General features: G+C 57.8%; 2 protein-coding genes across 10 annotated transcripts; one reads left to right on the plus strand and one right to left on the minus strand.

The window, feature by feature from the left end:
- Positions 1 to 136: 136 nt before the first annotated feature.
- Positions 137 to 5,757, minus strand: LSM7 (LSM7 homolog, U6 small nuclear RNA and mRNA degradation associated). Its single transcript, XM_036313087.1, is given in 5 exon segments — positions 137 to 420; positions 2,673 to 2,744; positions 5,400 to 5,490; positions 5,577 to 5,636; positions 5,638 to 5,757. Coding segments are annotated over 5 exon segments (471 nt in total). The 5' UTR covers positions 5,743 to 5,757; the 3' UTR covers positions 137 to 277.
- On the plus strand, positions 5,686 to 23,503 carry SPPL2B (signal peptide peptidase like 2B). 9 transcript variants are annotated; one of them, XR_004968213.1, is made up of 15 exons: positions 5,686 to 5,803; positions 10,192 to 10,311; positions 11,175 to 11,357; positions 11,946 to 12,035; positions 12,709 to 12,848; positions 13,400 to 13,542; positions 13,735 to 13,831; positions 14,850 to 14,966; positions 16,723 to 16,804; positions 17,330 to 17,404; positions 17,485 to 17,547; positions 17,625 to 17,724; positions 18,179 to 18,256; positions 18,916 to 19,409; positions 20,643 to 20,772. XR_004968213.1 is itself a non-coding variant. In XM_036313078.1 (15 exons), the coding sequence occupies exons 1-15, from the start codon at positions 5,741 to 5,743 to the stop codon at positions 21,843 to 21,845; spliced, it is 1,755 nt and encodes a 584-aa protein (XP_036168971.1). In that variant the 5' UTR covers positions 5,686 to 5,740; the 3' UTR covers positions 21,846 to 23,503. The 9 variants fall into 9 exon arrangements, 8 of the variants coding, with proteins under 8 accessions (XP_036168971.1, XP_036168974.1, XP_036168973.1 ...); XM_036313078.1 differs by lacking the exon at positions 18,916 to 19,409 and adding an exon at positions 21,603 to 23,503 and having other exon boundaries at positions 20,643 to 20,803; XM_036313081.1 differs by lacking the exon at positions 18,916 to 19,409 and adding an exon at positions 21,606 to 23,503 and having other exon boundaries at positions 20,643 to 20,803.
- The last annotated feature ends 3,101 nt before the right edge of the window (positions 23,504 to 26,604 follow it).

The following is a 26,604-nucleotide window of genomic DNA, read 5'->3' on the forward strand; positions in this document are numbered from 1 at the left end:
TGCGTGCTCAGTCATCTTGGAATGCCCCAGTCCCCATCACTGACCACGGCTGGCGCTTGGCAACTCAGCTGAACTGATCCCTGTGACCAAGCTTTGCTAGAACATTAAGGCTGAAAGCAAGATTCTGGGGCTCCTGGAAATGAGAGATTTGCAATTTTATTAAGAAAACAAAAAATAACCTATACAAAAAGGAAAGTTCCATCTCTGCGGGCAGCATTTAAGGCAGGAGGGACAGCTCCAAGTCTGATGGCATCCGTGTCTGTGCCCTCCCCGCCTGCTAGGCCTCCTGCTGCTGGATGAAGGGGTTGGGAATGGCCTCCATGCCATCCTGCGGGCAGATGAGCACCACTGAGGTGCCCCTGCACACCACCAGGCCCAGCTGGCGGGTGTCCTCTGTAAGCTTGTATTGGTCATCAGGGTCTGCGGAGGAAGAGAGGCAGGAGTAAGAACTTGAGACCATGCCTGGGGCAGGACGGGGTCTGAAGATCTGAATCAAAGGGTCCTCTGATCGCTTCCCCCATCCCTCCTTCCAGGACTCTGGAGAGGACATGCTGGCCAGGGGAGCAAGCCAAACGCCTCCCAAAGCCAGACATGCAGCCCTTCTCCCTGCAGTGGCCCATGGACGAGAAGAGTTCTGGAAACCACCATCTGAGGCCTGCCCTCATTCTGCAAATGAGTACACGGAGGCCCAGGGGACCGCAGGGATGCTGGGTAGCGAAGCTAATTGGGGGCGCCGGCACCTGAGCCAGCGGAGACCCTGGGGCTGTGTAATCAGACAGGCAGCTGGAACACAGATTTGTGAAAGCCGTGCGGGGCCACTGTTCACCCGTGTCCAAGGTGTGTAACAGCAGAGTGAGAGGGACCCCATGGAAGTGACAGTAAGTTGCAGGGGAGCTCTTCTGAGGTCACAGCGACTGAAAGTCCCCATTACTATTACTGAAGGATGTGGGGGAGGGGAACCAGGCGGCCCAGCGAAATCAGAGACTCCATCTGAGAGGCAGCCGTCCACCCTCAGACCCTGCAGGGACAACAGCTGTGTGAGCCTGACCTTCTCATACGCTATGCATTCGGGCCTCCCTGAGGGGCTGTCCTGGACTGAGAGGAGGGGACACAGACTTGCTCAGCAAGTGAGGCAGCACGCTGGTAGGAGAGGCTCTGTAGAAGGCGCAGCAGCCACACCTCCCAGGGCCAACCAGCCCTAAGCGCTTTGCATGCTTGAGCTGGCCTGGTTTCCCCACTGGCCCCAGGTGGTGGGCCTGTCTTATAGACAAGGTATTCATCCATCCAGGGTGGCAGGGCTGGGACTCTGGGTGGACCCAGGCAGGCAGAGAAAAAAATGAGGGCACAGCAAGAGGCCTCCTGGAGTTTATCAACTGAGCTGACCACGTTTCTGCTCGGTGGCCCAGTGACAATCTTTGTGGCTTTGATAACTTTTCACCAGAGCAACTCGTGTCTCAGGCATTAATGGTCCCGTGAGGAGCAAGACCCTCCCTCCTTACCTCCCTCCTAGGTGCTGGCATCCCCTTAATGCCTGGATCAGGCTGAGCAGAAGAACTTGTTGGCTGTCCTGGCAGGTATGCTCAGTGGTCAGAGCACTGGTCCATGCACTGAAAGGTTGTGGGTTCAGTTCCCAGTCAAGGGCATGTACCTGGGTTGTAGGTTTGAATCCAGGCCCCAGTTGGGGAGCATGCCGGAGGCAACCAATCGATGTGTCTCTCACATCCACGTTTCTCTCTCTTCTCTTGTCCTCCCATCTACTCTCTAAAAATCAATGGAAGCATGTCCTTGGGTGAAAATTAACAAAAAAACAAAAAATCAAAAAGAACTCGTTGGCTAATGGGTGAGGGATGGCCTGACCGCTGTGTGCTGCTGCAGGTGGAGGGTCTTGAGATTTAGGGGTACAGGGACTGGGGGCATGGTATAAGGGGACCCTTGTCAGCCGCAGGAGTAACACATGGGAATGGCAGGAGACAGTGGGCTGACCAAGCCCTAGAGTAGGTTGGCATTTCTTTTTTCTTATTTGTTGATTTGAAAGAAACACATCAATTTGTTGTTCCACTTAGTTATGCATTCATTAGTTGATTCTTGTATGTGCCCTGAGTGGGGATTGAACCTGCAACCTTGGTGTATCGGGACGATGTTCTAACCAACTGAGCTACCCAGCCAGGGCTAGTTGGCATCTTTCTAACCAAGCCAGGCAGCAAGTGTCTCAGGATCAGTAATGGTGGATTAGCAAAATACCCGCAACATCCCTGAAGTCTCTGAGAGGATGGTGTAGTGAGCTTGTCTGGAATGCTGGGACAGTGACAGAGTAAAGGTATATGGCAGCTGTCTGGTCTACAAGGACCACATTTACCATTCAGACAGCAGGTCTGGAGCAGTAAGGAAGGCCCTGCAGCCCTAGCCGGCTTGGCTCAGTGGATAGAGCGTCGGCCTGCGGACTGAAGGGTCACAGGTTCGATTCCAGCCAAGGGCACATGCCTGGGTTGCGGGCTCAATCCCCAGTGGGGGTGTGCAGGAGGCAGCTGATCAAGGATTCTCTCTCATCATTGATGTTTCTGTCTCTCTCTCCTTCTCCCTTCCTCTCTGAAACCAATAAAGAAATTAAAAAAAAAAAAAAAGGAAGTCCCCGCAAGTCCTGGAGGCCTCCAAGTCCTGCTGGCTGCACTCACCTCTCATGTATTCGATGGTGCCATCAAGCACAAGGTTGAGGAGTGGGTCAAACCCTTTCAGGATTCCACTGGCTTGTAGGAATCACCAAGAGAAGAGAAATGGAAAGGTTGTAAGATCAACAGTGGTTCAGGAGGCAGGTACCAAATGTCACTAAATTGCATACCTTAACATGGTTAATTTTGTGATGTGAATTTTACCTCTCAGTGGTTAGAGTTTCGGCCTGGTCAAGGGCACCTACCTAGATTGCAGGTTCAAACTCTGGCCCCGGATGGGGCTCAAGTGGGAGGCAACCAACTGATGTGTCTCTAACACATTGATATTTCTCTCTCTCCCTTACCCCCTCCCCCTGTCCCTTCCATTCTCTCTAAAAATCAATGGAAAAAATATCCTCACTCCTCAGGTGAGGATTAAAAAAAACTGAACAACAACAAAACCCAAGCATCACAGGTTATGGTTCCTTGGCCAAGGACGTATCTTTGCACCTGAGAGGGGGTGAGCCCCCAGTGCCCCAACAGGCCGTCCACGCTTCCTGCCCATTGCTGCCTCTCCCAACTGTTCTCTCTGGCCTGCAGACCTTCACACTCATTTGTGCTTCTGCTTGTGATGCTCCAACTCCCACCCCTCTTTTCCAAGTCCTCTCTTCGCCCGATGCAGGAAGATACCCAACTATGCCAGCACTCTGTGTGCCCATTTCCCCTGAAAGGCAGGGACTAGGCACTGTACTGCCTTCTCCTCACTAGACTCCAGTGGCAGATGCAAAGTTAAAAACCATGTTTACACATAAAGCTGCAAACTGTGACAGGTACTACCAGGAAATTATAACAAAGAGGCCTCAGGGAAGGTGGAGGGTCAGGGAAGGTTTCCCAGAGCCAAAACCTTGAGTTGAGAGCAGGAAAATGACTCTGGCAGCTAACCTGGTAACAGCACTCCAGGCAGAGAAAACATGTACCTTTATAGCCCAGTGGCAGATAAGAGCCCCATTAGTTACTCAGAGGCACCAAGGGTTTGTATTTACCCTGGACAAGGGGGAGCCCCCAGAGGGCTGAATAGCAAACAAGAATTGATGTTTTTAACAGGTCCCTTTGGCCCACATGTGGAGACTGACTGTTGGACTCTGGCCTCAAAGGGGCAATTCTGCCCCCCAGGGGACAGTGGGCGATGTCCGAGACATTTTGGTTGTCAAAACTAAGGGATGCTGCCAACATGCCGGCCCGCATGGCTCAGTGGTTGAGTGTCGACTTATGAACCAGGAGGTAAAGGCTCAATTCCCTGATGGGGCACATACCCGGGTTGCAGGCTTGATCCCCAGTGGGGGGGGGGGGGGGTGCGGGAGGCAGCCAATCAATGATTCTCTCTAATCACTGATGTTTTTATCTCTCTCTCCCTCTCCCTTTCCCTCTGAAATCATTAAAAATACTAGAGGCCCACAGGCCAGGCTGAGGGACCCCACCGGTGCACGAATCTGTGCACCAGGCCTCTAGTATGCATAAAAGATCTTTGGTTAATCTCTTCTTGTCCTCTCCCCTTCCCCCTCCCCCCTGAGATTCATCAGTCTGTTCCATGTTTCCATGCCTGTGCATTGAGCATCTGCCCCCTGGTGGTCAGTGCGCATCATAGCTACAGGTCAAACAGTTGCTTAGGCTATTATATATACTAGATATAGACTAGAGGCCCAGTGCATGGATTCTTGCACCAGTGGGGTCCCTCAGCCTGGCCTGTGCCCTCTTGCAATTGGGGACCCCTCTGGGGATGTCGAACTGCAGGTTCCAGCCCAATCCTGGAAGGGGCTGAAATTGGCAGTCCAACATCCCTGAGGGATGTAGCAGTATGCGAAGCAGGTGGCCGGGGAGGAGCCCAAGCTGGGGCCGGGCACTGCACTGCTCCGGCTCATCCAGGCCTTGCTATGTCTGCTGCGGCTGCAGCTGTGCTCACCAGCCCAGCTGAGCCAGGCTTCTGGCTGAGCAGCGCTCCTGCTGTGGGAATGCATTGACCACCAGGGGTCAGCTCCTGCGTTGAGAGTCTGCCCCCTGGTGGTCAGTGTGCATCATAGCTACCAGTAGACTGGTCCAGGTCGATGGAATGGTTGACTGGTAGTATAGGCTTTTATATACATACTAGTAGCTCTCCTCCTCCTGCCCCGCCTTCCTGTAGCTCCCCCACCCCCACATGACTTGCTGCTCCACCCTCCTGCTAATCCATGATCAGTCCTTACCCAGTCATTATGCTTCACAGCTTAATGACCATTGCATATTACATCTTTATTATATAGGATTATATAGGATATAGATAGATAGATATTTAAAGCAAACAAAAAGCCTAACGGATGCTCCTAGCATCCAGTGGGTGGGTGGAGGCCAGGAATGGCGCTCAACAACCCACGTGTCCAGGACGGCCTCCACAACCGAGAACATTTGGGCCCAAAGTTAACAGTGCGGCTCTTTAGGAACTCGGTGAAGGGGCACCAGTGAGGAGCGGCGGCGGCAGACCCACACAGGAGACCAGTCTGGCATCCCAGCCCCAGGTGGACCACTGGGGTCCCCTTTCCCGGCCTCAGCCTCCCCGCTGCAAAGGGGCACGGCAGCACCGGCCCCGGCGCCTCTAGGAAGCTTGCACGAGTTATCCGCGCAAAGCGCCTAAGCGGTGCCGGGTATCAGCTGTCACTCTTGCCCCCCATTACTTCTCTTACTTTTCGTAAGTCATTAGGGGGTGCAGAGCGGGTGCCTCACCTTCGCGGCCTCCCTGAAACTTCACCCGGATCGTCTTGTCGATGTACTTGGACAGGTCCAAGATGCTCTCCTTCTTCTTCTTCTCTTTGTCCTGCGGGGGAAGCAGAGCGCGTGAGGCGGGCAGCGCGGCCAGCCCCTTGGCCCCCGCCGGCCCGCGCCGGCCCCCGCCGCGCTCACCGCCATCTCGCCGCGCCGCTCAGCCGAGGCCCCGCCTCCGCGCCCTTTGACCCCGCTCCGCCACGCCAGCGCGCCCCATGCAGTGCGCTTGCGCGGCGCGGCGCGGCGCCCCGGGGGCGTTGCTGGGAAACATCTGGCGACGCCTGTGGCTGGGACCCGCCAACATGGCGGCGGCGGCGGCGGCGCTGGAGTGGCTCGGGGCGGCCTGCCTCCTCCTCGCGGCCCAGGTGAGGGCTGCGCCTGTTCCGCTGGTCCCGCCGGATGCGGCGACCCAGCCTCTCGGTACCCTGCTGCGCGCAGGTCCCGCCCGTCCCGGCCTGGGGGCAGCCTCGGGGACACGCGTCCCCGCGCGGGCGGCTCGTGGGCCCGGAGCCCCGCCGTGACCTTGCGGACCTGTCCCCGGCCCGGCTCCCTTCTCCTCCTCGAAAGCCCTTTGCATCGTCGTTCAGTTCCACGTGGGTCTGAAGTTTGGGGGACCCTCCTCCGCCCTCCGGCCCTGCTGGTCCATCTCGGGGTCTCCGACCGCCGCCAGGGACGCTCCTGTCTGCCTCCGTGGCCTCGGCCAGGTGGCTGCCCCTCTTCGACCCTCAGTTTCCCCTTTTACGTGCGGTGCCAGCGCCCACCCCCGTGGTTGCGGTGAGCTGTCCAGCGCGACACCCAGGCCGTGTCAGGGGAGCGGCCAGGAACCCGGAGGGGGTCGAATTTCCGTCTCACTTTTACAACGTGACCTTGGGCCAGGGTTCCTCGCCGTGGGCTTCGGTTGCTCCTCTACCGAAGGAGCAAAGCGTGAGCGCGGACCGGCGAGATGGTGCGTGGGGTGAGGAGCCGCCGCATGTTACTTTGTCACTTGCCGTGGAGGGTCTCAGGCGCTAGTAAGGGACTGACCACGCAGTGGCCGATGTACATCGTCAGGGGCGCGTCTTTTATTTCCAAATCCTCCCTCTCCTCTGGGTTCAGCAGCTCGGGGACCGGTCTCCCTAACAGCCCCACAAACGCGGTCATTAACCTTGACTTGCTTACTCTACCCCACCGCCCCCTCTCTCGCAGCTCGGGGCGGGTGGCTGATGGCCGCTCGTGTCCCGCACAGTCCCGGTCCGCTCTTAACACAGCAGCAACGATCTCTTTCAAAGGGTGTCAGGTCTTGCCACATCCCGGTCAGGGGCTTCCGGGGGAGGCCTCTGTGATCTGGCTGCCCAGGAAGCGTCTCTCCCTTCCAGCTCTAGTTAACTGAAGCCACTCTGCTCTTTTGTTCTTTTTGTTAGTTTTTGTGTTTTTTTGTTTCCTTGGACCACCCTGGTCATCCTTCCAGTCTCAGCTTAACCGTACCTTCCCCAGACCCTTTTAGCATACCCCCTCCCATCTGTTGGCCAGCCCTTGGACTTCTCCCTGTTTAATTGCCAGTTTGAGGTCTGAGCAGTTTGAGGGCAGGGTTTGGGCTCTCCAGATATTCTGAATGAGGGCAAAGCGAGAGGGCCGTGAAGAGTCACGGGGACACCGTGAAGGGAGCGTGACGCCGTGGGCCTGGCTCCGTGGGAAGGCTTTTCGGAAGCCGTGGCCTGCTCGGTGTTTGCCAGGTCTTGAGGGCTGAGGGAGGATGGTACAGGTGGTGGGAGTAGCAGGAGCCAGGTGGAGGCGTGAGAGCTGATGACTTATTTGGGGACAGTGAGGGCTCTGCGGTGGTTGATGTGTCGGGTCGTCTGATGCTTGCATCCTGAGAAAGATGTCAGCCTTGGGGTGCGCTTGAAGACGGGCTGGGGTTTCCCCCTAAGCTGGAGGGCAGGGCCAGGGCCAGCAGTGGGAGCAGCTTTCGGCAGAGGGTAAAGGGCAGGCCTTGCGTGTGACCTCCCTAGGCGGGGGTCCAGGGGGACAGGCTGGGCGTGTCAGAGCCGGTGGTAGAAGGTCACGGTGTTGCGGCCTTTGGACCTATCCAGGCAGGCTGAGGAGTTTGAACTTTATCCTGCGTGTGGAGAGTCAGGAGGGTGTTGGAGAGAGTGAGGAGCACAGTGGGGACTGCTCTTCCCAGAACAGAACCCCGTGGGAAATAGGCCCTGAGATGACGCAGCTCCCTCCTTGGCTGGGTGCGGTTCCTTATGGTTCCTCCAGTTCCCAGCTCTCCTCCCCACTGGGCGGGAGGGGTGCTTGCTGACAGCCCTACACTCGCTACCATTTTGTGATCCATGAGGGATTTGACTTTCCCTAATAGACCCACCCTTCTCAGTTGCTGTGAGAGCTGTATATGAAGGCCAGATGGAGGCTCTTACTCATCAGGTCTTAACTAATGTTAGTGCCCTCCTGCCTGGCCTGCACCTGTCCTCCCTACCTCTCCTCCACCTGCCTCCTTGCCCCTCCTGCACCTGTGCCCCCTCCGCTCGTCCCCATCCCCTCCTCACACTGTTCTATACCCAAACCTCTCTTTCCAAGCATCTGGGTCCTCATTTCTCTGCCCTCAGAACTCACTACATCTGAGAAAGGAAGACTGCCCCAGCCTGGACCCATTAGTCTCTCAAGCCCCTGATGTGGATGCTTTCACAGTAATCCATAAGCAGAGTGTCTCTGGGAGTTCCTGGACCTGCTCTGAATGCGATGTGTCAGAAGATGGCTTGCCCTTGGTAGCCTTGACTGTTTCTGGTTCTCTAAGCTGGGACAGGCTGTGCTGGAACATGGGCAAGTGTATCACTGGGCCCTTTTGAAGAACTTCTCCCCGTTCCTTTAACTCAAGAGGATGAGGGGACTCATCAAAGTGAAACCGTGATCTTTGTGGCATTTGATACAAGCACAGGCTTAGTTGTACAGGTTGTGGGGAGGAAAGTCCATGAAGTGTGCTTGTGGGGGGAGGGAATACACACACACACACACACACACACACACACATATGTATGTATATATATATCTCGATTTCAGAGAGGAAAGGAGAGGGAGAGAGAGAGATAGAAACATCTATGATGAGAGAGAATCGTTGATCGTCTACCTCCTGCACCCCCCCCACTGGGGATCAAGCCCACAATCCAGGCAGGTGCCCTGACCAGGAATTGAACCATGACCTCCTGGTTCATAGGTTAGCGCTCAATCACTTAGCCACACCAGCCAGGCTTAAATGACTTTAAAAAAAAGATCCAGTTTCTGTTCACTTTCCATTTTACATAAATGACAGTTTTCATCATCAGCCTGGCTCCCATGGATCAAGGTTCAGCAAACTTTCCAGAAAGGGCCAGATAGGGCATCTTGTCAGCTTTGCAAGCAATTGCCCAACTCAGCAGTGGCAGCCAAGAGCAGCCAGAGGCCCTGCATACTGGCATAGGGTGGCTGTGTTCCAATAAAACTCTGTTTGCAAACACAGAAGGTGGGCTGTTTGTCTCTGTGACAGACTCTGGGGAAACCAGGGGTGCATTCTCTGGCCCTGCCTGGAGGTTGAGGGACTCTATTGCTCCCCACGTGTCCCAGGGTGAGGAGGTGCCAGGGGGCTCTGAGCATTGGAGGGGGCATATACCAGGTACAGTAGTTAGGGCCAGAATGAAGGGCACCCTTGGGGGGCAGTCTGGTGGGGAGAACCTGGAAGAGGGGCCTCCTCAGTCTGCCTTTGGTGAAGGGAACGAGGTGACATGTGAGGTGTGTGGGGTTTCTCCGGGAACAGAGGCAGGCATGTCAGGATGCTGCCTGAGTGAAGTGCTCTGAGACCTTGGGTGGGCCTCAGGCAGTCCACCTCCTTGCCCTCCCCTCCCAGAAAGCTGGGTGGCCCCGAACACACAGCTTCTTTGGAGCTTGGCACCATGTAAGCATTGCTTTGGCAGTCAGCGCCTCACTCAGGTGACACATGGAAGTGCCAGAGCTGATGGGCTGACTGGAACAGTGGCAGTTGGGGACTGTGGAAAGTGGGATTTGCACCCAGCGCCTGGTGTCCGCCTTCAGACTTCAAGGTTGGGGCACCCTGGGCTGTCCTCCATGCTGCCACCACTGCCAGGTGACCAGGGCCGGGGTAGGAAGCTCTCGGAGTGGCCTGGCTGTGCTTTCGCAGAGGGCCCAGCTGCCTGCGACCTGGTGTTGGAGCACAGTCTATCAGGATCCTTGGCCAAATCAGAGCCCCCTCCGCCTCCCTCACCTTGGCAAAGCCGCATCCTCGGTGTGGGTTCACTGTGCCAGGTGATGACCGTCCCCATCCTGTGTCCTTTATTGGGAGCAGCTGCCACCTGCTTGTCTCTGTGGCAGACTCCGGGGAGCCCAGGGGTGCAGTCCCTGGCTCTGTCTGGAGGTGCCTATAGCCCAAGGGGAGCGAGAGCTACAGAAGGACAGGCCTAGGAGCCCAAAGAGTGCAGAGCTTGGCCCTTTCAGCTCCACAGAGCCCAGGGGCCAGGAGGGGCCGGGGCCTGTGGGTGTGGTGCGTGCCCCTGGCTGGGTGCTGACAGGCCTGAGGTCACACCCAGGTCTCCCTAGGGAGACTTGTCCTCGCGGCCCTCCCTCGTTTTCTCCATCGTGAGATACTTCTGTGTGTGTCCTCTCTGTCCTGTCTGAGGGAGGAAACCATCCCAGCCTTCACAGGTGTCCTCCTTTAACTTGGACCCCATGTCATGGATGGTCGGCCCCCGCCCTGAGCTCTTTGCCCCCTGCCTCGTTGCTCCAGGTGGCCTGTGAGTATGGCATGGTACACGTGGTCTCCGAGACGGGGGGCCCAAAAGGCAAGGATTACTGCATCCTCTACAACCCACAGTGGGCCCACCTGCCACACGACCTCAGCAAGGCGGTGAGTATTGGACTCGGGGGGGGGGGGGAGAGGGGGTCTGAGCACGGTGGCTCTGAGCACCCCTTTCAGCTTGGGATCTTGTCTGTCTTGCTGTCATCCCTCCCCTCCTCTGCCCAGTGTCCAGAGGGGCCCTTGGAGAGACTCTCCTTTTCAGAGAGCCAGCCCGGGGAAAGGGCTCCGAAGGACCTCAGCTGGGAGCTATGGGGTGGTCTGGGCAGCCCTAACGGGGCCCGTTAACCTCTCCGGACCTCAGTTTCCTTGGTCATGGATGAAAGACATCTGTTCGGAGTGCTCTGTAGACATGGCCTCTGGTGGAGACCTCAGCCAGGCTTTCGTGTGTTGGATGGGGGCTGGCTGCCAGCGGGTTCCTGAGAGGAGTGACAGCAGAGGGCGGGGCAAGGGCTCTGCTCTTCTTGTAGGAGACCCCTCTCCCTGGTCTGGCCTCCTTCCTCCACTCGGAGGACCGGGAGGGTGCTCTTGTGGGTGAGTTCTCACCACAGAGGCTGACGCTCCTGCCCCTTGTATTCCATTCATAATGGGTGCTAAGGTGGATCTGGAGATGCAGGGAGGATTTCTGAGGGGTTTGCTCTGAGCGCACACCCCTGTCCCTCCTGTCTGCCGTGCGTTTGGTATGTGTGTCTGCAGGCCCTGTCCACCCTCCACCTCTCACCCTTTCTTGGTGCCAGGGCCTGAAGTCCAGGGGGACCCAAGGGGAGGGGGCATCAGGATGGCGCTCACTGGTGATCTGGATACTGAAGGCTCAGCACAGCTGGGCAGGTTTCTCTGATGCCTTGGTTCCCGTGAGGACTGGGGCCCTCCCTGACTCTTCTAGAACAGCTCCTGTGAGCGCTGCCTTCCCTCAGTCTCTCTTGCAGCTGAGGGACTGGACGACTTCCATGCTCTGCTCTGCATCCGACCTCCCTGCCAAAGGCTTCAGCAACCAGATTCCACTGGTGACTCGGGGGAACTGCACCTTCTACGACAAAGTGAGGCTGGCCCAGGGCAGCGGGGCGCACGGGCTGCTCGTCGTCAGCAAGGAGACCCTGGTACAGCTGCTTGGCCGCCCTTCTGGACAATAGGACCTACCCAGGGAGGTTCCCAAAGGGAAGCCGGGTGGAGCCCCTGGGCCCCAACCAAAGTGGGCATGGGTGCTGGCCAGGAACGGGTGGCCACAGCCAGGAGAGAGAAGTTTGGTTTGCTGACCGGCTGTTGACTCAGGCCTTTGGACCCTCATCTTGGAGGGGTCTTATCCCAGAGCAGTCCTGTGGATTGGGGGATACAGGGCCTCAAGGCAGAGCTCTGGGGGTGCCTTCTAAGGAGTGGGTGGCATGGGTCCACCTGCCGGCCGGAGACTTGCCCCCAGCCAGATGGATTGGCTCCTGACCCCAAGGTTTGAGTGAAGGGCTAAGGTTTTCCTCCCCTCGTGGGTGGTGCCGAGCCTGTAGGCCTCCCTCCTGGTGTGTCCCCCTCCTGTGCTGGCACCTGATGACCCAGCACACACGAGGGAATCTTCCCCTTCCTTAGAGAGAGGGCTAGCTAGCTTTGTGGGCCATGTCATCAGGAGGGGTTGGCTGTCTGTGCCATCCTGGGTGAGCCTTGGTCAGCCAGCAGATCTGCCTCCTCTGGACTCCCAGGTCCCCCCAGGAGGCAACAAGACGCAGTATGAGGAGATCGGCATTCCGGTGGCCCTGCTCAGCTACAAAGACATGCTGGACATTTTTAAGGTAGGGGGTCCCTCCCCCTGAAGTGTGTTGGGCCTGGGGCCTGAGTAGGTGGTGGGCAGGGCCTGTGGCAAGGCCATCCTGTCTGGGGCTGGCCAGGGTTGGGTCTTGCCCACTATGAGTCAGCCACATCGTGAGGGTAGGCCTCCAGTGCCACCTAATGCCAGGAATGGAGACCATGGCCCTGAAGTGCTCTGTGCAGCTGGTTAGAGTAATCCAGGCTCCAGGCTTGGCCAGCCTGGTGCTCCCCATACATGGAGAACGAGCATCACTCTCTCTCTGCTGCTTGCACACTCCTGGCCCAGGCCTGTCTGACCTGAGGCCCATGTTCATCTTTGATTTGGGGAGCTGGGTCTGGAGCAGGGTGAGCATCATTATATAAGTAAACAAGAATCTCCAGTCTTTGTGAAACTTCCAGAAGTTCACAGTAAGCACAGGCCTCACGCCTCTCCCCGTGGGTCCCCCATGGGCCGCCCGATGTTACACAGGTGATGTGCACCTCATGCAAGCACACGCATATCTCGGCGCAGGGCTGTGTTCTCGCACGCAGGGCTGCTTGCCTGTCTTCATGCACAGCCTGTTACGTCAGAGCTGATTGCTTTGGGGTCAGGATTGGTGGATGAAGGCATAGGGCAGGGGGCCTTGGCCTTGAATTCTGATGTGTTCTCCGAGGCAGAATTTTGGCCGATCGGTGAGGGCAGCATTGTATGCCCCGCACGAGCCCATGCTGGACTACAACATGGTCATCATCTTCATCATGGCCGTCGGCACTGTTGCCCTTGGGGGCTACTGGGCTGGGAGCCGGGACGTGAAGAAGTAAGTATCCTTCCTTTACGTGTGTGCGCATTGTGTGTACATGTGTGCACATGTGGAACTGATGGGTGCCCCTAATGCTGGGAAGTGAAAGTAACAGGACTGCTTAGAAGAGAGGTGTCCACACTCCAGAGAACCTTCTGGAATACAGTTGCTGTGAATACCTGGGAGACCCAGCCAAAGGCCCGCTGGGTCCCGCTCCCCGAGATTGTGCTCTGGCACTGGGATGTGAGCCCAGGGCCCCCCCCTCCCCCCGCCGCCCGGGCGCACTCAGGAGACAGGGCCTGTGGGTAGTCCCAGTGGTGTTCAAGGGCGTCTCATAGTGGGTGACCGGGAGCCTTGTCTGCGAGGACCCTGAGCTCCTGGACAAGGGTGTGAGGTCCAAGGGCAGGTCTGGCTCTCCTGTTGGAGGGGCCCTGGGGACACATAGTGGGTCTGGAGAGGGCGGACAGGCCAACAGATGAGCTGTCCCTGCCAGTCCTTCCCAGTCTCTGGCCCTTAGTCCTAGCGCTGTGCAAGCTGGCCAGGCGTCCTCATGGCCCGTGTTTCTCAAGAAGGTATATGAAGCACAAGCGGGATGATGAGCCCGAGAAGCAGGAGGACGAGGCTGTGGACGTGACGCCCGTCATGACCTGCGTCTTTGTGGTCATGTGCTGCTCCATGCTGGTGCTCCTCTACTACTTCTACGACCATCTTGGTGGGTCTCCGCGGCCGTGGCTCCTCTGGAGAAGTCCAGTGGACAGCAGGGTGACAGGAGGGCTTCCGGGTGGGTTTGTCCCCTCCTTTACTGGGTGAAGGTCACCCTGCCCAAGTGCAAGAGTGCACGGGGCCCTTGGGGGTGGCTGGGGCCCGCAGCCCGCCTGTTCCCTCACTGCGCCCTGCTCTGCAGTCTACGTGATCATTGGGATTTTCTGCCTGGCCTCCTCCACGGGCCTCTACAGCTGCCTGTCGCCGTTGGTCCAGAGGCTGCCATTTGGCAAATGCAGGTGAGCTCCCTCAGGTGGCCTTTGCCCAGCCCCACCCTGCCCCTTGCCCCCAGCTTTGTTCCTGAGGTCCTCCACCACAGCCTCTCCTTGGCTCAACTACTGTTCCCCGTCCTCTGGCCCCTGAGGCTCCAAGCTCTGCTTCCATGATTCAAGGACCCCCCCACTCTCCCGTGGTCCTTGGCCAGTCTGGCACAGCGCAGGCTAATGGCAGGTACTCACTCAGTGCTTGCTGGGTGTTCATGGACCTTGGGAGGAGGACAGAATGGGGAGGAGAATGGGCTTTCTCAGTTCTCCCGCCTCCTCTCTTGAGTGGCTTCCCTCTCCCCACCTTCCATTCCAGGGCAGATAGGCCCAGTGGGGACGCAGGGGCCGAGTTGGATGATGTGGGTGCATGTGGGTACTGGGTAGGGATGCCCGGCAGGGCAGGGCAAGGCTGGGCCACCTGGCTGGATGCACTGGTGGTTCAGGCCTGGAGGCTCCCTGCTACCAGAGGCCCAATCTGGCTCTTATAGGGAAGATGGGCAGCTACTCAAGGATGTGGACAAGGGGGATGAGACCTTTTAAGGTTGCCATATAAGGGTGAGAGGTGGGGACAGGCCAGGAGACACGGCACTAAGCTGAGGGCTCCCATGGGCTCTCCTGAGCTCCTGTGGGCTCTTGTGGGCAGGCTGGCTTGGAAACTGGCTTGGAAAGTGCCTGTCCCCACCTGACTCTTCCTCTGCTCTTAGGAACCTCAGGGGGACTGTGGGCAGGTTTAACAGAGAACGGGAAGTGGAGGAGGGCAGGCTGGGTGGGCAGGGTGGTGAGTGGCCCCTTTGAGAGCAGAGCCTGGAGGACAGCAGGAGGCCTGGGCAGCGGGCTTGTTGGAGTTGGACTCGAGGGGGCTGAGGGCTGTGGGTAGGAGTTGAGATGACCCGTCTGGGTGCTGGGTGGGAACAAGGGTGGAAGAGTCAGAGGTCATTCGGGGGTGAAGGGCATGCTGCCCATGACAACTGCCCCCTTCTCCCCTACCCGTCAGGGTCTGCAACAGCAGCCTGCCCTACTTCCACAAGTGCCCTCAGGTCCACATGCTGCTCCTGGCATTGTTCTGCGTGGGTGTCAGTGTGGTGTGGGCAATCTTCCGGAATGAGGACCAGTGAGTACAGCCCCCTAGGTCCTAGGGCCTAGGAGGCCCCCAGCCATTGGGGGGCCCCTCCCTCTTGAGGGCTGTCCTCAGATGCTCTGAGTGCTGGACTGCAGTCTTCCTGTACCTCCCCGGGGCCGTTTGGGGGCACCTGGAGCCAGTTCACCTCCGTGGTTATCAAAAGCCCTCCTTTCAGTCCCCTGGAAGCAGTGGCCGAATGGCATCCAGGTGTTGACTGGGCTCCGCTGACGGCTGCCCAGCCGTGGCTGCCCAGCCGTGGCTGCCCTGCTTGCCTCCTGCGTCTGGTTTCATTTGGTTTGTCTGGGTGCCACCTGCACAGTGATTGGATCTGGATATGAGATGCTGCAAACCCTCTTGGCCTGGGCACCCCAAGCTGTGTTGTCCAGGACGGCCGCCATGGGGCCCTGGGCGGCGGGAGGGGACGCTGTCCCTGGCGCCACTTGTCCCCACTGCTCCCGAGGTGGTGCCCAGGGGGTGTGCTCAGCCAGCACCCTCACGGATGGTTCAGGGAGGCTGGCTTGCTTCTCCGAGCACCTGCTACCCTAAGCTCGGCCTCCCCTGCAGGGCGGTGCGCCTGTCCTGTGGCCTGGAGCCCGGGCTGCGCTAGGAGGACAGAGCAGGCCTGTTCCCGCCCAGCCCCCTCCTGCTATCGCTGACACCATCTGGCGCTCTCAATGAGCCTTTCCCAAGGCAGTTAAATGTTCTTGGCGGCACCTCCTTTTGGAGCCATAACAGATTTAAGTGGCAGAAGGAAAATGGGAAAATATTTTGAGTCCTTTGTACACAAAGAGAACCCGGATTCTCACAGTTAAATCTAAGCCAAGACACTTCTCTGTTGTATAAAATTAGAACGGGCCATGGTTCCTGTACCTCTGGGTGCAGGCAGCCAACAGGTGCCCACCCACCACCTTCGAACTTTCCTTGTTCTTCAACCTGCCCTGGCGGGGAGACGTTCGATCCCTTGTCTGAAGCATCTGATGAGTGAGGTGGGCAGGCAGAATCCTGGCCAAGGTGCAGGGCGAGGCAGGAAGAGGACAGCCCAGGCAGGGCTGGCGAGGTTGGGGCTGTACCACCCCAGGCCTTGGCCGGTGGGGCTGCACAGGGTGAATGCCCCCTGTCCCTGCTGGCCCCTCTGTCACGCTAGTTCTGTCTTGGAGCCTCCAGGTGAGGCCCTCACAGCACAGGTTTGATCTGCAGGTCGGGAGTGTGGCTGTGGGATAGCAGCGCCTGACAGTGTTGGGTTAATGCAGATATTTGAGATGGTCTTGCCTCTGCTGCTTGTTCCCGTGGGACCGTTCTGGGGGGTTCCAGATGCTCACCCTCAGAGCCTGCCCGTGGGTCTGAGCCCTAATTTCCCACGGGGCTGAAAGAGGATGTCACCTGGCCGGGCACGTTTCTCACTCCTCCTGTGATCTGGATACGAGAGCCACCACCGTAGAGACAGAGGCCCGGCCATGTCTGTCTGTCTCTGGCCTCTTGGTGTCAGAGTGGAGGGTTCATTTACCCCTGGCCCTGTCATCCATCACTGCCCCGCCTGTTCCAACGAAGTGGGGTCCGTCCCCCGGGTTTTGGAACCTGCACTGCTGCCTCTGACAGTGCCCGAGCCCTGGAAACATGGCGAGGTCAGGCCCAGTGCGGGGTGTTTCAGACGCTTGGTGTGGGTAAGGTGTCTGAGGAGGGAGGGGCCGGACAGCTGGTGGCTGTTGATAGAACCTGTCCCAGCAGATGATGCTGCTCTGCCCTGCAGGTGGGCCTGGATCCTCCAGGATGCGCTGGGAATCGCCTTCTGTCTCTACATGCTCAAAACCATCCGCCTCCCCACTTTCAAGGTGAGGGCCCGGGGTGGGGCCCCTGGAGAGCCGAGTCCTGAGGGCCTTTCCTGTGTCAGCCCCATGCCTGGAGCAGCCAGACCTGCCTGCCACCCAGCTCTGTCCTGGCCTCTCCTCTGAGCCGGGGGCCCGAGATTATTGTCTGTAAGATCTGGTGGAAAAACTTAGAAATGCGTGGGGATGAAAGGTGAAGGGCATCACCTCTCGAGACCCGGAGCTGACCCATCACGGAGCGTATGTCTCCCACCGGCTCACCTCGGCCACCTGTCCCACAACTGGGAAACCCAGAGTGCCGTACGCCCTGCCCAGCCCTCCACTCACGTCGCTCTGGACACTCTCCCTCGTCTCCTGTGGCCCAAGGCCTGGGGCAGGTGGTGGTCAGACGCTCGAAAAGGCTTCATCCCAGTGGGAATAGCCTGAGCCTTGTGAGGGGAATCGAGGGTGTGGGGATGTCTCTGTGTGTCTGTGCCGGGGGGTCTGTGTGCCCGGGGGTCCTGGGCCGGCCTTCAGGACGCCTCTCCCCAGGCCTGCACGCTGCTGCTGATGGTGCTGTTCATCTATGACATCTTCTTCGTGTTCATCACGCCCTTCCTGACCAAGGTGGGAGCCCCTGCCCCTGCCCTGCCCCTCCCACACTCGCCGCACCCCCGCCCCACGCTGATGCGGCTCTCCTGTGCTAGAGCGGGAACAGTATCATGGTGGAAGTAGCGACCGGGCCTGCGGACTCGGCTACACGTGAGAAGGTACGTTCAGACCCTGGTGGCTGGAGGGGAGCTGTCGGCTTGGGCTGGTCTGCAGGTGCTGCCTCCTCTTCCCACAGCTGCCCATGGTCCTGAAGGTGCCCAGGCTGAACGCCTCGCCACTGGCCCTGTGCGACCGGCCCTTCTCCCTCCTGGGTTTTGGGGACATCCTGGTCCCAGGTACAGGGGCTGGGCACATGGGTGGGTCACCCCTCAGCCCTGAGGGCACCCAGGTGTCCTGGTCGTGTTGGGTTGGGGGCTGGTAGGTGGTGCATGGTCAAGGTAGTCCCACGTTGGCCCCGGGGGACAGCTCTGTTCTGTGGGTCATGGCTACACAGACGTGCCTGCCTGGGGCTGGCTACCCAGGACAGAGTATGGCCTTGACAGCCCACTGTGCCCCAAGTCCACCAGGCAGGACCTCCCTGCCCCTCCGTGCTGTGGGATGTGCACTGCCCCAGGGTTTTGGGTTACAGCTCCATTCTGAGCTGCCAGTGTGGCCATCTGTGAAACAGCAATAATGGCTGTTAGATGAGACCATGCTCAGTGCCCAGCCCTTCCCACGGGGCACTGGCTCCCCGGCTCCCCGGCTCCCCGGCTCCGGTGAGGACTGGCCATGCTCTCTTCCTTCCCCCAGGGCTGCTCGTGGCGTACTGCCACAGGTTTGACATCCAGGTGCAGTCGTCCAGGGTCTACTTCGTGGCCTGCACCATCGGTAAGCACCGCTCAGGAGGGCCAGGCTGTGGCCCTCGGACCCCCATCCTTCCTCAGCGGCTCACGGAGCTGGTGGGAGGGGGCGGCGCAGCCTCTGCTCACGGCACAGTCCCTTTCCTCACTTTCTGTGATTGTTGCAGTTGTTTCTCTTTTCTCTTGTCTCCTTTTTGTCTTCCTCTCTTTCTTCCTTGTTATCCGGTGGTCCCTCCCTCCCTCCCTCCCTTCTCTTTCCTTCTTTCCCTTTCTTTTTCTCTCTCTCTCCCTCCCTCCCTTTCTTTTTCTTTCTTTCATTTCTTTTATTACCAAAGCCAATGACACAAAGGTGATATTTTCTCATTTTCTGTTGAGCCCTGATTGCTTTAAAAAATTTCCCAGCTAGCCCTGGCCGGTGTGCTCAGCAGTTAGAGTATCAGCCTGTGGACTGGAGGGTCTTGGGTTCGATTCCAGTCGGTACATACCTGGGTTGCAGGTTCGATCCCCAACCCTGACTAGGGCTGGGGTGTGTGCAGGAAGCAACCAATCGATGTGTCTCTCACATCGATCCCTCTCCTCTCTTTCTCTCTCTCCCCTTCTCCCCTCCTTTCCACTCTCAAAATCAATGGGAAAATATTATCTGGTAAGGATTTTAAAAAATCCTTTTTTTTGTCCCCACCCTGTCAGCTCTCAAGGAAGAGAAGTGTGTCATGCACATGCTCTTGTCCACACCTGCCTGCTTCTGCAGAGAGCCAGCTGGTGGGATGTGTTCCCTTGTCCCCTGCCCCCTGCCCGTCGTCATGGGCAGAGAGCAGAGTGCATAGGCCTGGCAGCTTCTACACCAGTGGAGAGACCTTGTAGGTGTCACTGTAGCACCAAGAGGGCACAGGCTGGCCTTCAGGCCCAGCAAGGATCCTGCAAGGATCACAACCCTGGTGCCTGCAATTGCTCATTGTATCTGAACATTTCTCCACGTTATAGTCCTCGAAACAGTTCTGTAAAGACACAGTGGCAGGGGCTTCCCTGTCTGAACCGTGTGCCAGAAGGTCCCCGTAGTTCCCATCATTGGAGCCCTTAGATCTTACATAGCCGCCAGACATCTGCATCCTCCCACCGTCCGCCTTCTGAAGTCACTGTTAGGACACATGGGCACCGCCATGCTTGCATAGGACCCTCCCTAGGTGAGCACACCACTGGGAAATGCGGGCTGAGGGTCGGGACAGGCCCAGGTGGGTGCTGGGCACGGGCTCTGGGCTCTGGAGGAAGCTTCCAGGTAAAGGCTGATTTTCTTGTAACTTGGCCCTTTGAAATAACTCCAAGATCACTGTTGTACGATTAGTCCAGGAGACGCCACACTCCCGCTCGCCCAGTGCCCAGTGGTTGATTCATTACAGTTGCCTCACTTCATTCTCTCTGCATGTGTGTGCATACGTGGCCAGATAGCTACACTCACGCACGTGTAATGCAGGTTTATTCTGAGCTGTGAGAGCGAATTGCACGTCACCCCCTTCACCCTCCTGCTTCACCAAGAGGCTCCTGGGAACAGATGGTTCTTTTCCAGGGTCACGATTATGTTATCAAAGATTTGATCTCCTAATTCTGCACGTACATTATTGTAATTCAGAATTATATTTCTAACTAAAAGCTTATAAAAATGAGGTATTTGGGCACATTCACAACTTCAGCTGCTTCTGTGGTTCCAGACCCTTCCCACAGCTGCCAGCTGCCGGTCAGAAAGCCCGTGACTACTTCACCTCCAGCCGCCCTCTGTGCCCAGTGTCCCCTCCTCTGCCCAGTGCCCCCTCCTCTCCCTAATGTCCCCTCCTCTGCCCATTGTCCCCTCCTCTGCCCAGTGTCCCCTCCTCTGCCCAGTGCCCCCCTCTCCCTAATGTCCCCTCCTCTGCCCAGTGTCCCTTCTCTGCCCAGTGTCCCCTCCTCTCCCTAATGTCCCCTCCTCTCCCTAATGTCCTCTCCTCTGCCCAGTGTCCCCTCCTCTGCCCAGTGCCCCCCCTCTCCCTAATGTCCCCTCCTCTGCCCAGTGTCCCTCCTCTGCCCAGTGTCCCCTCCTCTCCTAATGTCCCCTCCTCTCCCTAGTGTCCTCTCCTCTGCCCAGTGTCCCCTCCTCTCCTAATGTCCCCTCCTCTCCCCAGTGTCCTGTCCTCTCTCCAGCCTCTCCGCTCCTCCTGTCTTCTCATTGAAACCTGACTCATATCTTGCCTGTCCCCTGAGGACTAGGGGGTCCATATGTCCTGGAAGATACCAGAAGGTTCCATTAACTTCTGGAAGTACCCGAATCTCATTGGCTTGTCCCTGTGTCATGTCTGGTACCCCGTGCTCCCAGCATTCCTTCGAGGGAGGGTGTGCCCTGGGGACCGCTGGCCCAGGTAACACACTGCTTATCTCTGTCCCTCCAGCCTATGGCATCGGCCTCCTGGTGACGTTCATGGCCCTGGCCCTCATGCAGCGTGGCCAGCCGGCCCTCCTCTACCTGGTGCCCTGCACGCTGATCACCAGTGGCGCCCTGGCCCTGTGGCGCGGGGAGCTGGGCATGTTCTGGACGGGCAGTGGCTTTGCGGTGAATACCAGTTTGCTATGACTGTCTGCGAGAAATAATAACCCATAAGCCCTAACTAGAATTAAAGTTGAGTAAAGCCTCTAGTTTTACAACTAAACCCTGCAGCCCCCATCCTGTGTTGGTGTCTCCCCATTTCCAGAGATTTTGGTTTGGGTGTTGTGTCCATGTTGCTCTGGTGGCTCAGCCATCCCCGTGGAGGGGGCAATGTGGCTGCCATGCGAGGTGTGACCTGAGGAAAGGAGCAGGGCTCCAGGTCTGACATTCATTAACCCCACCTGTAGCCAGACCCTTTCCCAGGCCCTTGGGGAAGCCTCCTGGGTCAGTGCCCACGGTCCTCAACGGGTCTCGGTCCCGATGGGCGTTGGCTTTGCCACAGAACTGGTGGCCTGGTGGCAGGTCAGGCGCGGGGGCATGAGCCAGTGATGTCAGGGCCAGGTTTCTGCGCCAGGTCCCCTCCCTGTGGCCTGCATGCTGGCCGGTGGGATTGGGCCCAGAGTAGGGAGTGGGGATCGCCTGGTCCACGGCCGTATCAGGGCTGTGACATCATTCGTCTGGCCCTGCCACGGCATTAGGGGTGTTAATTAAATATTTGACCAAATACAGCAGGCTAATTTTTAAGTGGATAATTTTGTATGGCCCGTGAATTATGTTATAAATACCCAAATGGCCCTTGGCAGAACAAAGGTTCCCCACCCCCCGCCTAGAGCCCGACCCTCTGGGCACAGTGACTCCTGCCTCTCCTCCCCTGAGGCTCCACTGGCCTCGCCCACACCTTACCGCGGGCTCTCTCCTCTTCCAGAAGGATCTACCTCAGCCTCCTTGGGTGCCAGCCTCAGCCGAAGGCCCACAGCCTCTGAAAGACTCCGAGGTTGTGTTTTCCCAGCAGCCTCCAGGAGAAGCACAGGTCAAGCCCACACTGCCCGAAGAGCAGCCTCCAGAACTGGCTGACCCCAAGGATGTGGCCGGTGTGTCCACCCAGGAACCCGTGAGTCCTGCCAGCCACACCCCTGAGCCTCCAGGCCTGCCAGGCACCTCAGCCTAGGAGGACAGTGCAGCCTGACTCCCTTGCCGTCCCTCCAAGACTGGACCTGCCATTCCCCAACTTGGTGCTCTGGTCTGGCCAATGCTCACATCTCAAGTCCAGCCACGCCTGGACCCCCGGCCCTGCTCCCAGCTCATGTGGCTGCTGCAACCCCTGGGACCGCCGAGGTCCCCGTCCCGCCATCCCAGCCCCGTATCTTCCTAGTTGGAGTCTCGGTGGAACCTCAGAAGGGCAGGAAGCGTCACCTCTGCCCACTGATGGCTGCACATCTGCCACATTTGGTGCTTACACCATGCTGCTGCTTCCTTCAGGCTCCCCTGGAGATGCTCCGTCCTGGGCCGGAGGGGAGGGGTCTGCCCCGAAGGCCATGGCTTTCCTTCCGCAGCGCAGCTGGTCCACATGCCGAAAGCCAGGCCTGGAGGTGTGGGCTCAGGCCCTCAGCCCAGCTGGCATGGGGTCTGGATCCGCCTCTGGACAGGCTGGGGAGCCGGGTAAGAGCTGCCAGCAAAGCTGGTGGTACATGGACAGGGGCTCTTGGTCTGAGCCTGATCCTGGTTCCTTCGTCAACCTGGGAGTGTCTGCAGCCTGTGCTCCGTCCAACCCCTCCATGTCTTAATAAATAGCCACGACTTTCCGAAATGCCAGTGGTGTCACCTCTTGGACTGCCCTTCCTGAAGGCAGGACGGGCACCAGGCCGGGTGGCCAGGTCCTTGGGGTCCACAGGCCCGGCACCCCGGAGCCCTCAACGGCTGGCTCTGTCCTTTGTGTCGGCTCCGCTGCCTCAGCACAAGGGACTGGGGCTTCCCTTTCCACATCATGGGCATCTGCACGTTCTTGACTGCATCCCAGCACACGACTCCCCGGCCCCCAGCTGCAGCACGAGCAAGGTGAGCATCTGCGAGGAGCTTCTGGAGCGTGGGGGAATGTTTGGAACTGGCGTTTTGTTTTCTACCTCTGAACCTCACGGCATGCCGTAGTGGAGCTGGCCCAGCGGCCCCATTCCCGGCACCCTCCGTCCACCATCATGTTGCATGTGTCACCACCACTCGGAACGACAGGTGCCTTGGGGCTGCCGACCACCAGGACTGTCTGCGGCCTGGGGCCTTGCTCCTCCCTGTCCGTCCACGCGACCTCCAGACTCATGTTCAGAAGATTTTCCATCGGAGTGACGGAGGGCACAGACCTTCCAGCCACGGGGTCCCGGTCCTGCCCTTGTAGACCATGGGAACGGACCAAACCGTGATCCACTCCAAAAATACCAGCGCCAGACAGACTCGCACACCGTCTTTGTTAGCCACACTTCTCAAGGGAGAAATTTTATTCCTCAGAAAACAAGATGTCTTCCACCCGTTTCCCTGTTTCTCCGGGAAGGGAGAGCAGCTGGACCTCAGGCCCCACGGGAACTCCTTGGGGCCGGGACCTGGATGTAGCCATGAGGCGGCCGGGGCAAAGGACCCACGCGGACCCTGTCTGACCCTCGGCCTGCGCCTTAATCTAAGCCATTTTGTACATGGGTGTCAAAGATGGGAATCTTTTTTGTTTTGGAAATTAGACAACTGTCATGGGATTTGAAGGTGATGTTAGTTCCTACAGTTTTCGTTTGCAGTTTTGGCCTTGCTTCTATTCATATCTTATAATTAAACAGCTTTTGATATATAGGACTCGACCTTGGCCTTTTCTGAGGTGCAGTGAGCTGGTGGAGCCTGGCACCCCACCGGGCGCATGGTGAGCTGGGGGGTCGGGCTGCTCTGCTTGGACACCTGCTTATAGGCATCGGGCAGATCGACAGGCCGTGCTGCTGGTGCTGGCTGGGCTTTGGCTGCAGTGCTGCTAATTGTGGGTGTGGTGTCATCCTGGCATTCAGAGTTGAAGGAAGTCTGTCCCCGTGTCTTGGATACTGTTAGCTTATTCATGGTTAGCTCAGAAATCTGAAGGAAATCGCCTATCGTGGGGGCTGCAGACCTGCCATAAAGGTCTGGTGGCAAATGTTTGGGACTTTGCAGCTTCTGTCACAACTAGTCAGCTCTGCTGCTGTGGCTGGAAACATCACAGACAACATGTGAGCAAACGGGGTGACTGGCCAAAACTTTTGGTGGACACTGAAAAGCGAGTTCCATGTCGTTTTCACAGATCAGGAAACACTCTTTTTGGTATTTTCCAACTATTTAGAAACATAAAGCTCTTCCTTAGCAAGCAGCTGTGCACAGTGGGCCAGATTTGTTAATGTGCTCCAGAGTGTGCACCCCCACAGTAATGCTCATTATACAGACGTGGGCTCTGTGCAGAGCTGGCCAGTGTTGAGACAAATGTTCTGTTGTCACCAACCCCTTTTTCACACATACAGGAGGCATGTCTCCAAGGCCAGCCAGCCCGCACCAGGCCAGGCGAGATTCGAGAGCAGAGATGTTTGGACCCCTCCGGGTGCCAGTGTCCCCATGCCCCCTTCCTGGGCGAAAAGACCCCAAACCCTCTGAAACCAACAGAAAACAAGAAGTGAGCCGCCAGCGAAGTTTAGGGTGGACACTGCAAAGCCTGATTTAAACCAGCTGGGAAGGGATGACTAATCACTGCCAAGTAATTCTAGGATATTTAAAGTCAGAGTTGTTTGTAAATTTTAACGGATAGTGATCCTGATTAGCTTTTCTACAAGGAGTGCCTCAGAGTGGTCTTGGGCAGGCTCATCCTGTCTCTGAGTCCTCTGTGACGTGGTGGGGACATACCCACTGCCCGTCCTGGGGGCTGAGCCCGAGGGCAGGTGCCTGGGGCGGCACTGAGTCACTGTTGACTTGGTGGTCGGTCCATTCTGCACAACTGGTGGTGGCCAGGCCTTGGTGAGGTGGCAGAGCCAGCGGGTGCCCAGGTAGGGAGAGCCCCACACACTTCTCTGGAGAGACCACGTTGTATTTCTGCTCTTTTGGGAGGCACAGCTGAGCGTCTTGAACACCTGCTGTAAGGACAGTGGTTTCCTTGTACTGACAGTCGCTCCGTTTGCACACGTTTTCCATTCATCCGCTCATTCATTCGCCAGCCTTCACCGAGTGCCTGCAGTGTGCCAGGGCCCCTGCATGGGCCCACGGACGAAGCTGAGTTTTGGACCCTGCTCTGACCCGGGTGACTCTGGTGAGGAAGGACAGGCCACGGGTCAGTGCAGGAGAGGCCCCCAGCTCCAACTTGGGAAGCAGGTATCAGGGAAGGTTGCCTGGGGGAGGCAACTGTTAGCTGAGCCCAAAGGACTCAGGAGGGGTGGTTCTAGGCTGGGTGGGGAAGTGAGCCTGGCTGGTGCCAGCATTCAGAGATGAAGGGTGAGGGCCTTGGTTAGGGGAGGGGATCGCCAGCCATGTGGGGAAGTCATTGACATGTCAGGGGGCTGGAGCCCCATAAAGAGCCCAGTGGATGCCCTGGGAGGGCAGGGGGTGGCCCCCAGGGGTTGCCGGGTCCCCCCTCACAGCTCTCCTGGGTCAAAGAAGGAGGTAGCAGGGGGAAGAACCCAGGTCTTGAGCTGGGTGACTTTGGACACATCACTGTCCTCTGGGGCTACAGCTGCCTCTTCAGCCAGACAGAGTGACAGCTGCTTCTGCAGGATCACCCGAGCACCAGAGAGAACCCGCACGTGTTCAGTAAAGGGGAGCCTGCTGCAGGTAGCTGGGACCCGAGGGACAGCTCCCCCTCCAACAGCAGGCGTGGCCCCTGTGGCCGCAGCCCTCCCCAAACAGTAAATACCACTTAGGGCACAAAGATGTTGCAACTGATGGTGGTAAAACGACTGGTTCAAAATATTCTGGAAGTGTCCTGAACAAAGATGGTGGTTTTTGAAAGGCGAACCTGGTGGGTGGTGCCTGTGGGGAGGCTAAATAGCCATCTCAGATGGTGATTTAAGAAAATTGAATTTATTTACGGGAAGGGACTGGGGGATGGGCTATCCACAGGGGGGGCTGCACAGCACTGAGCCCAGGGGACATTGGGTTGAAGATGGCAGCACCCTTCTATGCAGTCCCCGGCGGGAATCGTCGTCAGTGGGGTTGAGGGCTGAGCTGGTGGGCTTGGAATGCGGTGGAACTCAGGTGTGCGATCAGATGTCTTCAGGGCTGTTTCAGTTCCTTACATGGCCTGACTCCTGGTGTCCAGCAAGCTTGCTTTCCTGGCCTGTGTCTCCTGTGGCGAGAAGCTTAAAAGGGCCGTTAAGGAAGGTTATATTGCCCTACAGTCCTAACAGTTTTAAGGGCGGGTGGGCATGGTGTCCTAGTGGGAATGAGCAATCCAAGATGGAAGTGAGAGGGGAGGCTGGCTGCCCCGGGGCCCTGCCAGGTGCGCCAAAGGAGATCCAGCCATTGCCCCAGCCAGACGGTGAGAAACACACCTGAAGAACCCCAACAGAGGAGCGTCTACCAAACTCCTGAGCCGCCTCCTCACTGCTGCCCACGGCGTCTGTCCGGAAAGAGGGAAGGCTGAGAAACGCCTGTCCCGCGGGCCCTGGGTAGATACTGGGGAAACCGAGGAATCTGAATAAAGCCGCGCTAGTTAACAAGGTGTGGACATCAGTTTGTTAATAGTCCACGGTGATGTAAGATGCCAACAATAGGGACACTGAGAGCAGGTACTTGGAAACTATCTTCATGACATTTCTGTAAATCCAAAACTGTTCTAAAAGCAAGTTTATTTTTTAAAAAACATTGTAGTTATTCACACAGGGCACCCCTTCCCGAGCTCTCTGAGCATCAGCTTCCGCAGATCCCTGCACCCCTCCCCTGCCCTCATCCCG

Source organism: Myotis myotis, unplaced genomic scaffold (assembly GCF_014108235.1).
Source record: "Myotis myotis isolate mMyoMyo1 unplaced genomic scaffold, mMyoMyo1.p scaffold_m19_p_6, whole genome shotgun sequence".
In the NCBI taxonomy this organism is placed as follows: Eukaryota; Metazoa; Chordata; class Mammalia; order Chiroptera; family Vespertilionidae; genus Myotis; species Myotis myotis.